We start from the raw sequence: 15,827 nt of genomic DNA, 5'->3' as shown, positions 1-15,827 counted from the left end.
TAAATGGGTACTTGGAAGTTTGCTACCAATACGTGTCGAAGTCCACCTGGTAACACAGTAAACGATAAACGCCCAGTAATTCCAGTAAAAGCTGCCAGTTAATATTCTTGACCTTGCGATACCACTGATACAGCTGTCAATTCTGTATATCCACTTGCTAATATCAATGAGTAGCTTACTTGAGGATCTGCTGAGACTCATCCACGTTGAGAAGAGTCTGATGTCACTATTCCTTAAAGGATATTGATGACCATTTGTATTTTTAACAAACCACATTGAAAATAGACCAACACATCACGCTCCATATCTTCTGTCATCTCCAAAGGGATCGTACTCCAAAAAATTTCTTTAGAACCTTACCCCGCTCCTGCTTTCTGCAGGGATTGTTCCCTTCATGATTCCATTGACAATTTGTTCCTCCCCACTACTTCTCCCTGCAAATGGCCAAGGTGCTACACCTGCCCATTCACCTCCATCCAGGGCCCCAGACGGTCCTTCCAGGTGAGGCAGCACTTGACCTGTGAATATGCTGAGGTGTTCTACTGGTGTCCAGTGCTCCTGACGTGGCCTCCTCTACATGTCAGACCCGTCATAATTGGGGGGACAGCACCTTCTCTCCATCTGCCAAAATCAGAACCTCCCAGTGGCCATTTTAATTCCCATTCCCATTCCAACATGTCAGTCCATGGCCTCCTCTGGTGCCACAATGAGATGATCCTCAGGATGGAGGAGCAACATCTTATATTCTACCTGATGGTTGGAGGCTCCTACCTGCTACCCCCTCCCCTCTTCTTGTATTCCCCACTCTGGCCTCTTTCCTCTTCTCACCTGCCTATCACCTCCCACTGGGTCCCCTCCTCCTTCCTTTTCTCCCATGATTCACTCTCCTCTCCTATCAAATTCCTTCCTCTCCCGCCCTTTATCTTCCCCAACCACTTGGCTTTACCTATCACTTTCTAGCTAGCCTCCCTCCCCTCCCCCCACATTTTTATTCTGGTGTTTTTCCCCTTTCTCTCCAGTCCTGAAGAAGGGTCTCAGCCCGACACATGGGCTGTTTATTCATTTCCATTGATACTACCTGTCCTGCTGAGTTCCTCCAGCATTTCCTGTATGTTACTTTGAAAATAGTTTATTAATCTTGGAAAGCAATTTCAAATCCTCAAACAACTTTGGTGGGATTTAAGATGGATTAATCAATCTATACTTGTCCTACAGGGTAACCACTGTGATGGTGTTAGTTTGCTTTGCAAGTTCATTGAGTGATTTCGGTGGATAAGATAAAGGTGGAGTGGATGGGGTTACGGAGAGTATACACCAATGTCAGGCTGCATAAATTTAAATTATGGTAAAATGCAATTTTGTTCAATTCAGTTCGAAAATTCAACCTATCCACTGCAGCACCAACATCTGATCAATTTCTTTTCGGAAACAAAAATGAAATGTTCATTCTTCTCTGGTGTCACAGCTGATATAATGTTCTGGATATTGTATTTAGATTCATTTGTATAATATGAATTTCTAATACCAAGCTCTATGTTACTGCTTTATTTTATTCAAAAGCAACAACCAGCTAGAGTCTTCATTCTATCATCCAAAAAGGAAGACAGGGTAGTGGAGTGGTTAGCGCAACACTACTGCAGCTCGGGGCCTCAGAGTTCAGAGATCAATCCCAGAGTCCTCTGTTAGGAGTAAATTGCCCCTTGATTAGGTTAGGGTTAAATCGGGAGTGTTGGGGGTTGCTGGGGCAACACCGCTCAAAGGGCTGGAAGGGCCTACTCCTGCTCGAATGTAGGAGGAAACAGGATTTGAAATTTCAAAATCACATTTTGGATTTCCAGACCTGTCTTTGCCGTACTCAAGCACTTTACCTTTATGAATGCAAAATTCATAGGCCAACAGATAATAATAAATAAAATTGCAAGAAGAAACACCACCATCTCAGATTTATAAACCAAACAGACAATAAAAATGGCTGCTAATTCCAGCTCTGAGTTGATATTGCTACTCCTACAGCCACGGGATCTCATAAACATTCAGAAATCTTTTGTGCTATTTTAAAACAAAATTCAAACCATTTAAAGAAAATAATCTCCCTCTAAGCTTTTATCCACAGTACCTCCTGAAAGGCCTCTTTAGATTTCAGTGCTGCAGCCATCTGCTCCTTGGTGTACGGATAAATGATTGACCGGTACTGAGAGCCAATATCGTTTCCTTGCCGCATACCTGCACATCAAAAACACAGGCTGATAAATTTGCAGGTTTCAGTGTGAAACAGGGCTATATCTTTTGCAGTTAATAATAAGTGCTTGGTGAGCAAAATGGATTAACAATGAACATAAACAAGAGAAAATCTGCAGATACTGGAAATCCAAACAACACACACAAAATGCTGGAGGAACTCAGCAGGCCAGGCAGCATCTATGGAAAAGAGTACAGTTGACGTTTCCAGTCCTGCCAAAGGGTTTCAGCCCAAAACGTCAACTGTACTCTTTTCCATAGATGCTGCCTGGCCTGCTGAGTTCCTCCAGCATTTTGTGTGTGTTGCTAATAATGAACATGATGTCTATAGTTGAGTGCTGTTAATTATGAAATATTAATAGAAAGCATGTATTCTTGATGCTTACAGTGACTAAATGTAAATTTAAGATGTTAAGTTAGAGAAATCTTTGAGAAACAAAAATATTTTAATAAAAATGAATAGAAAAATAATTTTATTGTGATTAGTGATCTGCTTAAAAAATACTTATTTGCAGTGAACACACTTGTCAAAAGGTACGTATTGCCTTTTCCTTAAACCAACTGATCAACTGAGAACCAAATTAGCAATTTATCTGACCCATCTTCTTAAGTAAAGGTACAATTTTGGCTGAAACACCAGTATATTTTGCAGTATTATACTGTCCTTTGTGAGGTTACATAAATGGGTACATTTAAGTTAGATTTTTAAAGGTACCAATTGTAAATGTTCGTACATTTCTCCAAGAAAATTCTAGGTGTAATTTCTCCTGAGAAATGCAAATATATGTTAATATATGTCACCAAAAGGAAATGCTTGAAGAAACAATTCTACAGCCTTGATAAACAAGCAGTGCTGATTTGAAACTGGTACCTGCTCAGACTTATGTTGATTAAACAATAAAACAACCTACCCTGAATCAAGCATAGCTAAGCAAAGTGCAGTCAGAATGTGTACACTTGAATCCAGTTTCACTGGTGACAAAATCCCAGTTAACCCCAATATTTGTGAAGCACTAACAGGGCGCGTGGCTCTCTGCTTAAACTTAAACAGCTTAATAAATTCCTAGGAAAGCCAACAGACCTTTTGAAGTTTGCTTTGTATGGGTCAATAGACCATCCCAGCCAATGGAAATCTGAAGTATTGCAACGAGCCATGTTACCGTGCCAGAATTCTGTCTGGGTGATTTTATTGTTCTGCCGCCAAGCTACCCAAGCTAAATCAACTCCAATTCAAAACAACATAAACAGTGTTATGTAACAAACATTTTGAATTCAAGTTTTGGATGAGTAACACCCCCTGATTTAGGAGTTGCAGTGAGGTGTTGACAATGAAGTTAATGAAATGTATGAAGAGAAAAAAAGACTTCTCTGCGCATCCAGCTCTGAGAGGAAACAACGCAATGAAAAAGATTATACCCTAGATATACTCATGCAAAACTACGAGATGAGCAAATAGAATTTTGACAAGAATCCAATGTCACTAAAACTGATCCATTCAATTGGAAGTGTTTGCCCTTGTTTAAAATGGCTCCCCATATATGGGAAATTGTTCAGGGCCTCATTGTTGTGCACTGGGAAAGACTGCAGAGAACTTTGATTTGTGGTTTTTTAGTACAAGACCCAATCTCACATATGTTTCAGTTAATGAGTTGTTAATAATTTCTCATCCTGAATGGATACTCAACCCACACTGGTATTACAACCTGTCACCGAGCCCTTAAGACCCATAATGGCTTAGTTATCTATTTATTGACAGACAGATATACTTTATTGATCCCGAGGGAAATTGGATATAGCACCCTTCGAGTGGTGCTGCCCAGCAACTCTCAATTTAACCTAGTTCATATGATTTAACAATTTACAATGACCAATTAACATACCAACTAGTACAAACTGTGGGAGGAAACTGTAACCCTCAGAGGAAACCCACACGGTCACGGGGAGAACTCCTACCAGACAGCAGTCGAAATTGAACCTGCCTGGGTCTCTGGTATTGTAAAGTGTTGTGCTAACCACTATGCTACTGCGCAGCTGGTTTGCCCACCATCACTATATGAAGTATCCCCTTTGGAAGCTCAGGAAGTTTAATCTCCCAAGTGAAATTTCTGAGACAGAGCTTTGTAGAGGACTAGGGTGAGGGAATAGGAACAGGAGAAGGCAAAAGGAAACCGCACAATGGTGATCCTTAAACACTTCTACCAAGCACGTGTGGAAATGCATCTTTCGACAAAATTAAATTCTGTTCTGGATTTGCTGTTGATATTAATTTTTAAATGAGAGCAAGATCCTACAAAAAGACAATAACCTATCCCTCAGAGTCAGCAAGACAAAGGAATTGGTTGTTGACTTCAGAAGGAGTAGCGGACCGCACAACCCCATCTACATCGGTGGTGTACAGGTGGAACAGGTCAAAAGCTTTAAGTTCCTCGGGGTGAATATCACAAATGACCTGACTTGGTCTAACCAAGCAGAGTCCACTTCTAAGAAGGCCCAGCAGCACCTTTACTTCCTGAGAAAGCTGAAGAAATTTGGCCTGTCCCCTAAAACCCTAACTAATTTTTATAGGTGCACCGTAGAAAGCATTCTTCTAGGGTGCATCGCAACCTGGTATGGAAGTTGTCCTGTTCAAGACCGGAAGAAGCTGCAGAAGATCGTGAACATAGCCCAGCACATCACATAAACCAATCTTCCATCCTTGGACTCACTTTACACCGCACGCTGTAGGAGCAGTGCTGCCAGGATGATCAAGGACACGACCCACCCAGCCAACACACTTTTTGTCCCTCTTCCCTCCGGGAGAAGGTTCAGGAGCATGAAGATTCATATGGACAGATTTGGGAACAGCTTCTTTCCAACTGTGATAAGACTGCTAAACAGATCCTGACCCAGATCTGAGCCGTACTTTACAAATATCCGGACCTGACTTGCACTACCTTAACGTTCCCTTTTCTATTTTCTAATTATGATTTATAATTTAAATTTTTATTATATTTACTTCGATTTGTACTTCAGGGAGTGCGAAGCACAGAAACAAATATCACTGTGATGATTGTACGCTCTAGTATCAATTGTTTGGTGAAAATAAAGTAAGTAAAGTAATCCATGTTGGACATAAAGAAAGAATCCTGAGAACATTGGGTGTACAGAAGATATGCAGCTATCGAAAAACACTTACAACTAAAAGGTGCTGGTGTCTATACCATGTCTGCTACACCTTTCACTGCCTTGGTGATGGTGAAGGCTGGCAAATGTGATGGTAAGATTATGGAGCATGCAAGCAGATAAGTAAAAAACCTGTATTCCCTATTCAGGGCCCTATTGCAAATCATCAACCACAGAATCCTGAACATCATGTTCCTGGAGCACAGCCTATCTAGAGGCAGGATCACCTTTCTTTGTTGTCCAGCTCCACAACCGTGCCAGCTTTCTGATAGCACATATGTTAAACATGAAGAGGACAGCCCTAGGTAACCAGCAGTGAGCCAGGAAGTCGATTGTACTGTTCAAGCGACATAGTAAGACCGCTAACAGTAACAGGGACAGACCTCCATGGCACACAGTCGATGATCGCAAATCTGGTGGAATTTGCGTTTCATTTCAATTGATGCCAGGATCTTGCCGGGAAACATTTGATATGTGCTACACCTTTGGTTTGAGGAAGTTTACATTGAGCACAGTGTCTCACGTGCTGTCAATGTCCTGCTTTGCTCTGTCAATGGAAAGAAGACGTGGTCGTTCCTCTTTGCTTCAGAGAACTGAGGATTATCTTGAAGCCATGGTATGCTGCAAACTAAGTGATCACAGACTGCACTCTGAAATGAGATGTTTCAAAAAAAAAGCATCCTCGTCAACATGGCAGCCCTAACTAAGCACATTGTTCTTGTCTTTGTAAATGGTCTGAGCAACAGCTGCAGCAGTGATGTTCTACTTTTAGAAATAAATACACAGCCCCTTAAGTTTTCTAAAGAATTGTTTCCTAAAGGTAAACATGGATAAGATTTCCAAAGCCATACTTTCCTCCACCCTCTCCCTTCACTTGGTCTTGCTCTCTCCTCCTGTTTTAGCTGCTCCCCAATGTCCTCCGAGTCCGGAGAAAACCCTGTGCAACACTAATGACTAAAGGAAAACTATAACGAAAGGAGTAGCACTCTAAATAGTTGTCTTTAAATCTGAGAACTAAATTGCTGAAAAAGCATGAAACAGGGTTAAGAAGTCATGAATGCTCACACCAGCAATTAACCAGTCTGTGTTGAATTAACCTTTTAAATCTGCTGCAAAAGAGACCTTCCTCCTTGATAAGCATGTCTAAGTGGCGTATCATACTTACTTTGAAGTAAATCAAGGATTAGAGCACTCAGTAATGGCAGAAAAAAATATAACTAACATAGCACTCTAAATTAAATAAATATTTTAAACCTCTAATGTATTTCTAACACATTATCCTTGGAGGAAGAATACCCAAACTGGTTGGTTGAAAAAAGGATAGTGAATCACCTCCATTTAAATTCTTTGGCACCTCTACACTTGTAAAGCCAAGTTTAGTCAATTCATTTTGAACCTCTTCCCAGTTTAGGAAAATTCCCAAGAATACAAAAGAAAATGCATTAAACAGAAAACTATGATGAGTTGCAGATATAATACAATTCCATAATTTTACGTTCTAACAATTCACTTTTGTTCCATTATTTTTAACATAAAGATAATTGGAGCACTACTTGATAACTGAATTGGAAATCCAATTATCACCAGCATCACCTTTCACCAACATCTCCACACCCAGTAACCCACTATAAAAAGTTTACAAAGTGGCAAGTAAAAGTAAAGGTTATTTGGTTTTGTCACAGACAAGCACAGATTCCAGTTGTGAAAAATTTGTCATCTCTTTCCATATTGTTTATCGCCCCACATTCTATTACAATTGGGAATGCAAAATAAAACATGCTGCAGACTCTTACCGAGTCCCAGAGGACAGGATTTTGTCAAAGCAACGCTAATTCCTCTGAGTTGAACAATCATAATATTTTTCTGGTTCAATTGACTCAGTTTTACAAAGAATTGCTGCCCATCTTTTTTTTTTGCCTTCTTCGACGTTTGGACCACGTGTGGTTTCAAGGTTCATTTGAAACATGTTACTGAAACACTAATTACCACAGCAGTAATTAGGAATATAATGAGGAGCTGGTCTATTCATTACTGTACCTTGTGTTGGGTCATGGCTCTCCCAGAAGACCTTGAGCAATTTTTCAAAGCAGATTTTGTCTGGCTGGTACACAACTCGCACTACTTCTGCATGGCCAGTCATCCCTACAGAAGGACAATATTACGTGCTGCATGTTAATATTTATTATAATCACAAATGAAAAACTCCAGTAGTGTAGAATTGTAATCTTTCACACTTTTAAAATTGCAATTTACCTTTTTTGTCTAAAATAAAGCAATTGGTTAAATTTTAAGCAAATTCATTGCATGAAATCATTTACTGAACTTAAACTTGTCATGAATAACATCCCATGAGTAACACTGCAGTGTGCTTCCAGCAATAACAATGAAGTGAAAACACGATTTTATTATATTATTAGGATTCCAATTCGCTCGGAGAAAAGCACCCTCCAACGCAACATTCTGCGCAAATGCTCACTTTTAGTGCTGATACCTGTATTTGGGAGGACTGCCAACAAGATAATCCATTATTTACTCAGTCTCTATTTCTCATAGAAAACACTTCCATTCTCAGTGGATTAGCATAATTAAGCACTAAGAAAAGGAGCTAGCTCACTTCTGAAGATGTACTATAATGGTTGAGAAAGGAACGAAATATAGATTACTGAAAGATTAGCATCTAGTCATTCCAACGTTAACTTCAGTCACCAGGTTTTCTGAGACATTAATATTGGTTTATTCCTTATTCAGCAATCAAACTTAAACTTGCATTTTGAATTTTTGGAGGAAAAAACAGTGAATACCTAGCCCTTAAAATATTACAAAACTTACATAGTAGGATCAAATCAAGATTAAAATGCATTTCCCTACAATTACAAATCGACTTATAAAAAAAGCATGTGTCAGTTGCCCAAATAACAAATTTTACACCACTGAATTCACCATTTTTCCATGCTTTGAACCTTAAACATATATTCACATTACTGCACCGGAATTTCTGATTTGGGCTAAGTGGATGAAGGAGGCAGGTGCAAAGTAGGTGATATTGATACAGGATGTTGGAAACTGCTAGGGAATTCTAAAATTACAAATGAAATTTTGTAACAGTTTCCAACATCCTGAATCAATATCACCTAAACCCAAGCCAACATCAAACTGCTTATCAGGAGGCAGGAGATTCTACCAACAGCTTGTGTTCCATTAAGTGCTTTACACCTTTTACATGATTTGTTTTAATTTGAAACAAATCTGAAGTCAGAGCGACAGTGAAAATGGAACTTTCCATTGACATTAAAACTCCATTCTTGCTGAGGGTGCCATTTGGCAGTATTCCCACCACAGCTCCATAACTGAGGAAGATACCAGATTGAATTTGTGGCTGTGAAGAGTGGACGTAGGCTGTAGTTTACAAACTTACAGAGGCAGCATGGAGTGAGTTAAGGAAATGCAGAGAGATGTAACACAATAGTTTTGATGAACTCACTCCAATTTAACAAAATGTACAACATAGTTTGCAACATGCTCCTCAGTCTTTATACTTAAGAATAAGCCTGTATTGTGCTGTAGGTTTTCTATGCTTCTATGTTAATACTCATTTATAAAGGGCAAATTTAAAGTCTCCTGCTCTACAGAAACAAATTGTAAGAGAATTGTATCTCCTTTATTAGTTAACAATTCTCTTCCTTTTTTTTGACCAGGGTCCAGCCTGCAGAGATCATCCCATACATCGAAGTCACCCTTAGGCTGGTCTAGCTATTTAACATTTATGAATGAAGAGGCAAGGGTTATGATCAACTTCGAAGTTTCTTGCTACAGGTGATCTCAGTGACAGCTTATACAGACTCAAAAATACTCAGGTGTACAGTCATGTAATTAAAAATTAACAGTGATTAAAAATACAATATACCAATGCACCTAATGAAGAAACTGTAGTCCCATCACTCTTCCTCATTCACTGAGGATTCTTATCTACCAAGAATTTCATTTTCTTACAGACATTCACAGTAAATACAATAAAATGAATGAAAAACTACACACAAAGACTGATAAACAACCAAATTGCAAAGGAAGGCTACAAATACAAATAATAATAATATTGAGAATATGAGTTGTAGAGTCCTTGAAAGTGAGTCCATAGGGTATGCTATCAATTCCGAGATGAGATGACTGAAATTATCCATGCTGGTTCAGGAGTTTGGTGGTTGTAGGTAATAACTGTTTGTGACCCCGGTGGTATGGGACCTAAGTCTCCTGTATCCCTTTCCAGGTGGGAACAGCGAGAAGACCGCACATGGTCGGGACGAAGGGAGTTCTGGATGGTTTGTTGTTGCAGCACTCCCTGCTGATGTGCTCAGTGGTGAAGAGGGCTTTCCCTGTGATGGACTGCACTGGAGGCTTTCCCATTCCTGGGCATTGGTGTTTCCATATCAGGCCATGATTCAACCAGTCAAGGTACCTCCACTGTGCACCCATAGCAGTTTGTCAAAGTTTCAGATGACATGCAGAATCTGTGCAAACCTCCAAGAAAAGAAAAGGCACCGTCTTGCCTTCTTTGTGATGGCACTTACACGCCAGTCCCAGGACAGATCCTCTGATACGATAATGCCAAGATATTTAACGTTACTGATCCTCTTCATTTCCAATCCCCTAATAAGGACTGGCTCATGGACCTCCTGTAGTCAATAATCAGCTCTTTGGTTTTTCTGGTGTTGAGTGAGAGGTTATTGTTGTGGCAGCACCATTTTACCAGATTTTTTGTCTCCCTTCTATATGATGATTTTTCATCATCTCTGATTTGGCCAACAACATTGGTGGCGTCAGCAAACTTAACTATGGCACTGGAGCTGTACTTAACCTCTCAGACATAGGTATACATAGTAGAGCGAAGAGCCTTGTGATGCTCCTGTGCTGATGATGATTGTGGAGAAGATGATGTTGCCAATCCACAGCCACTGGGATCTGAAAGTAAGGAAATCGAGGATCCAGTTGCACAAGGAGGTATACAGGCCTAAGGTCTTGGAGCTTACTGATTAGTTTTGAGGGGATGATGGCATTGAATGCTGAGCTGTAGTCAATGAGGAGCATCCTGATGAGGTACCTTCACTGTCCAGATGTTCCAGAGCTGAGTGTAGATCCAATGAAGTGGCATCTGCTGTGACAGTAGACACATTGGTATGGATTCAAGTCACTCCTCAGGCAGGAGTTGATATGTTTCACCCCACCAACCTCTCAAAACACTTCATCATAGTTTAACATCAGTGCTGCCGGATTGAGGCAGGTTACCATGTTCTTTTTGAGCGCCGGCTTGACTGAAGCAGGTGGATACCTCAGACTGCCAAACGGAGAGGTTAACGATATCAATAAACAAGCCAATTGATTAGAACATGTCTTCAGTACTCAGCCAGGTATACCATCTGCTTTCTGTGGATTCACCCTCCCGAAGGATGTTCTCACGTTGATCTCGGAGTCATCGGGGGCTGTGGGAGTTCGGGAAGATACCTCCTCGTTCTGTCGGTGTTAACCCAATGTACTGTAAATGTGACTTCCCTCAAGTCGAAATTCTGCAATCCGTGTACAAAATGAAGACAATGACCAGATTGTTACACCTTTCTCTTATTCTATCAATGCTCCAGCGCAGTTGAAAACACTCAGTTTAATCTATTTATTTCTGATAAGGGTCTCAGCCCGAAATATCGATTCTTCATTCTTCATTGATGCTGTCTGACATGCTGAGTTCTGCCAGCATTTTATGTGTGTACTCTGGATTTCCAGCATCTGCAGAATATCCTGTTTAAAATTTAATCAGACTATTCAATAACAAAATAAAAGGTAACACTTCAATTTTACTTTTAACCATGGTTACTAATCCTCTGATCTTTGCACTGGTATTACAGATGACCAATATAAATAGCAATAGAATGCTGTATTTATACCAAATCACTTTTAATAGGTTATTACAATTAGAGCTTTTAGCTTCAGTTCACTTCAGCTTCTAAGTCTAGACTATCATAATCATGGTGTTTTTTGAATACTTATTACACAATACTTAAGCCGTACTCAATATTACTACAATATTGCTAGACATACAGTGCCTATAAAAAGTATTCACCCCCCCCCCCCAGAAGTTTTCATGTTTATTGTTTACAACATGGAATCACAGTGGATTTAATTTGGCTTTTTTGATACTGATCAGCAGAAAAAGACACTTTCATTTCAAAATAAAAACAGATCTCTACAAAGTGATCTACATTAATTACAAATATAAAACACAAGATAATTGATTGCATAAGTATTCACCCCCTTCAAGTCATTATTTAGTAGATGCACCTTTGGCAACAATTACAGCCTTAAGGCTGTGTGGATAGGTCTCTATCAGCTTTGCACATCTGGACACTGCAATTTTTCCCCATTCTTCTTTAAAACAATGCTCAAGCTCTGTCAGATTGATTGGGGATTGTGAATGAACAGCCCTTTTCAAATTCAGCATCAAATTCTCAATTGGATTGAGGCCTGGACTCTGACTTAAGTCAGTCCAAGACATTAACTTTGTTGTTTTAAGCCATTCTTGTGTAGCTTTGGCTTTATGCAGACTGCATCAGATTTTCCTTCAGGATTTCTCTGTATTTTGCTGCATTCATTTTACCCTCTACATTCACAAGCCTGCTGCAGTGAAGCATTCCCATGACATGATGCAGCCACCACCTTGCTTCATGGTAGGGTTGGTGTGCTTATGCCAAACATAGCGTTTAGATTGATGGCCAAAAAACTCTATTTTGGTTTCTTCAGACCATAAAACCTTCTTCCAGCCAACATCAGAGTTTCTCACATGCCTCTGGCAAACTCTAGCCAAGACTTCATGTGGGTTTTTTTTTCAACAGTGGCTTTCTCTTTACCACTCTCCCATCTCAGCCACTGAAGCTTGTAACACCTCTAGATTTATCATTGGTCTCCTGTTGGCCTCCCTCACTAGTCCCCTTCTTGCATAGTCACTCAGTTTTTGAGGACAGCCTGCTGTAGACAGATTTACAGCTGTGCCATATTCTTCACATTTCCTGATGATTGACTTAACTGCACTCCAAGGGATATTCAGTGACTTGGAAATATTCTTATATCCCTCTCCTGACATGTGCTTTTCAATAACCTTTTCATGGAGTTGCTTGGAGTGTTTTTTTGTCTTCATGGTGTAGTTTATGCCAGGATACTGACTCACCAATAGATGGACCTTTCAGATTCAGGTGTATTTTTACTACAATCAATTGAAACACCTTAACTACACATGGTAATCTCCATTTAACTAATGATGTGACTTCTAAAACCAATTGGCTGCACCAGCAATGATTTGGTGTGTCATTTTAAAGGGGGTGAATACTTACACAATAAATTATTTTGTGCTTTATATTTATAATTACGTAATTTAGATCACTTTGTAGTGACCTGTTTTTACTTTGACATGAAAGAGTCTTTTCCTGTTGATCAGTGTCATAAAAAGCCAAATTTAATCCACTCTGATTCAATGCTGTAAAGAAATAAAATCTGAAAACTTCCAAAGGGAGTGAATACTTTTCATAGGCACTGTAAATTCCACAGTATTTCATTCTTTTCATTTTTCTTCAAGTTAAAGTATTAGTTAAATGGTGAAATGAAGAAAACGGACTGTCAGTAATTAATTGAAATACATTTTCTTCTAACTTTTCAGGTAGGTGAATTGAAGATGTTTCAGTTTATTCAGCGAGAATGCATTGAAATTCCCCCTCTCTCTGATCCAAGACTTGCCTCTTGCTGTGTATCTTCCCACCATATTCCTACTTCTGAACGTTCTCCTCCTGATGTTACACTGAGGTTCTTCATGCGCCCTGTAACTTGAATACATGTGACCCATCACGTCACCTCCCACCTTAACTTTCCCAGTTAGTCATTAAACGTAAATGCTCTACTTCTTAAAATTAATAGATGGTGGTAATGTAACATGGTTGACTGCTTTCCACTCTTAATTTTGCCTGGAGCAAAATATACATGCTTTATTTGTGAATTTCTTTAAATAAACAAGTCTTAAATGTTAAATTTTCATAAGAAACAAAAACAGCCTTTAAAATGCTCAAGTTCTCACCTTACTGCATTTTCCAAGGTTGATATATAGAGTTTCAAACTAAATTTACAATAATAGCAAGCGAAAAGTCATGCTCCGTAAACAAACACAGAACTGATATTTATAGTCGCAAGTGCTTCTGTATATCAATTTAGCCTACCTGTTGTGAAAATTTTAAATAAATTCCAGCCTGTTATACCATGAAACATTTTACAAATCTATGTGCCATCCATTTTGAAGCCTGGCAGAGTAAGCAAGGACATTTTCAATTCTTTGCAGAGTGAGGTGGTGCACTGTACCTTTCCAGGATGGTACCTTACCAATCTTCTGGTTGGTATCAATGCAGGTGTGGAATTTTAAAGTTATCAGTTCATAAATTAATACAGTTTTTGAATTTAGATTCTGCACAAAGCAAAATTTTTGATTATCTTACAATGTCATATTTCAGATAGAGAACATCTGCAATTAATTTGATTTTAAAGGAAGAATGATGGAAGACTTTTAAAAATTTGGAAAAGCAGCATCAGAATCAGGTTTAATATCATTGGCTTGTATCATAAAATAAGCTGTTTTTCAGCAGTTGTACATTACAATACATAATAAAAAACTATAATTTACTATATATATATAAGAAATTAAATAAGCAATGAAAAAAGAAAAGAAAAAATTGAGGCCACGTACATGGGTTCAATTAGAATACTAATGGCTGTGGGGAAGAATCTATTCACTGAGTGTGTGTCTTCAGGCTTCCGAAGCTCCTACTTCATGGTTGCATTGAAAAGAAGGCATGTCCTGGGTGATGGAGGTCCTTAATGAGGATGCCACCTTTCTGAGGCATCGCCTTTTGAAGATGTCCTCGATCCTGCACATGTTGAAGCTGGCTGAGTTTGCAACTTTTCCCAGTTCTGTGCAGTGGCCCCTCCATATCAGATGGTGATACAATAATCAGTTAGAATGCTCTCCACGGCACATCTGTAGGTGACACACCAAGACTCTTCAACTATCAAATGAAATGTAGCCACTGTTGTGCCTTCCTTGTAATTGCATCAATATGTTGGGCCCAAGATAGACCTTCAAAGATATTGATACCCAGGAACTTGAAACTGCTCACCCTTTCCACTTTTGATCCCTCAGTGAGGACTGGGGTGTGGTCCTTGATTTCCCTTTCCTGAACTCCACAATCAACTCCTTGGTCTTACTGTCATTGAGTGCAAGGTTGTTGTTGCAGCACCAGTCAACCAGCTGATACATCTCACTCCTGTACGCCTCCTCATCACCATCTGAAATTCCGCCAACAATACTGTGTCTCGGCAAATTTACAGATGGCTTTTAAGCCGTGCATAGCCACACAGGTGTGAGTGTAGAGTAGAGCAGTGGCGAAGCATGCATCCTTGAGGTGTTGATTGTCTGTGATCAACTTCCAAACTGCACAGGCTCCTGATGAGGAAGTCAAGGATCCCGTTGCAGAGGAAGGTACAAAGGCCTGCCTTGTTGGGCTGGTTGATTAGTACTGAGGGTATGACTGAGTTGAATGCTGAGTTGTAATCAATAAAGAGCAGCCTGACATAGGTACTGCTACTGTCCAAGTGATCCAAGATCAAGTGGAGAGCCAGTGAGATTGTATCCGCTCTGGATCTACTGTAGTGATAGGCAAATCGCAGCAGGTCCAGGCCCTTGCTTGGGGAAGAGTTGATTCTGGCCATGACCAACCTCTCAAAGCTCTTCATCACAATAACTGTGAGGGCAATGGGGCAACAGTGTTCAGGCAGCTCACCCTGCTCTTTTTGGGCAATGGTACGATTGTCGCCCTTTAGAAGCAGGTAGGAACCTCCAAATGCAGCAGCGAGAGATGAAAATGTCCTTGAACACTCCCGCCAGTTGGTTGGCACAAGTTCGCAATGTCCTACCAGGTACACCATCAGGGCCTGATGCCCTGAAAGATGAAAGATATTCTGAAGTCTCCGTGGCATTTCCCTGGGAGGTCATCGCTCACAACAGTATCCAAAGCAGTAGAATTATTATTGAGGGGAATAGCCACAGTGGTGCTTTGCCCTAACTGCCTGTTCACATTTCCATTTCTCCTGGCAGTCACTCAGCTACTCACCTCCTGCAGCTTACAAGCGACTACCTCCCTGCAATTTCCCCACTTCAGTTTTCTTAAAGGGGAACTGCACGCATGATTTGAGTCTGCCGTTCGGGATCTGTCAAATTTGTGGATTGATACACTGTACAAACGTCCTAAAACGGTGTTGCTTGCTGAAGTACCCGTAACTGTGATTTGATGATTCATATCGGAGATGCATGCAAAGAGTCACCATCTTGTCCCTGGAATATTATCAGCAAT

At 40.0% G+C, this 15,827-nt stretch overlaps 1 protein-coding gene across 4 annotated transcripts in view; it reads right to left on the bottom strand.

The window, feature by feature from the left end:
* Positions 1 to 15,827, bottom strand: part of msraa (methionine sulfoxide reductase Aa) — a 312,445-nt gene that overhangs the window by 89,172 nt on the left and 207,446 nt on the right. For all 4 annotated transcript variants that reach the window (XM_073057154.1, XM_073057155.1, XM_073057157.1 and 1 more), the window contains 2 exons: positions 7,438 to 7,542; positions 2,117 to 2,223 (listed from right to left, as the gene is read on the bottom strand). In XM_073057154.1, coding sequence (XP_072913255.1) covers positions 2,117 to 2,223; positions 7,438 to 7,542 — 212 coding nt within the window. The remainder of the gene's footprint in view (positions 1 to 2,116; positions 2,224 to 7,437; positions 7,543 to 15,827) is intronic.

This window comes from Hemitrygon akajei, chromosome 9 (assembly GCF_048418815.1).
Source record: "Hemitrygon akajei chromosome 9, sHemAka1.3, whole genome shotgun sequence".
Classification (NCBI taxonomy): Eukaryota; Metazoa; Chordata; class Chondrichthyes; order Myliobatiformes; family Dasyatidae; genus Hemitrygon; species Hemitrygon akajei.
This window is presented reverse-complemented; position numbering and strand designations above follow the sequence as displayed.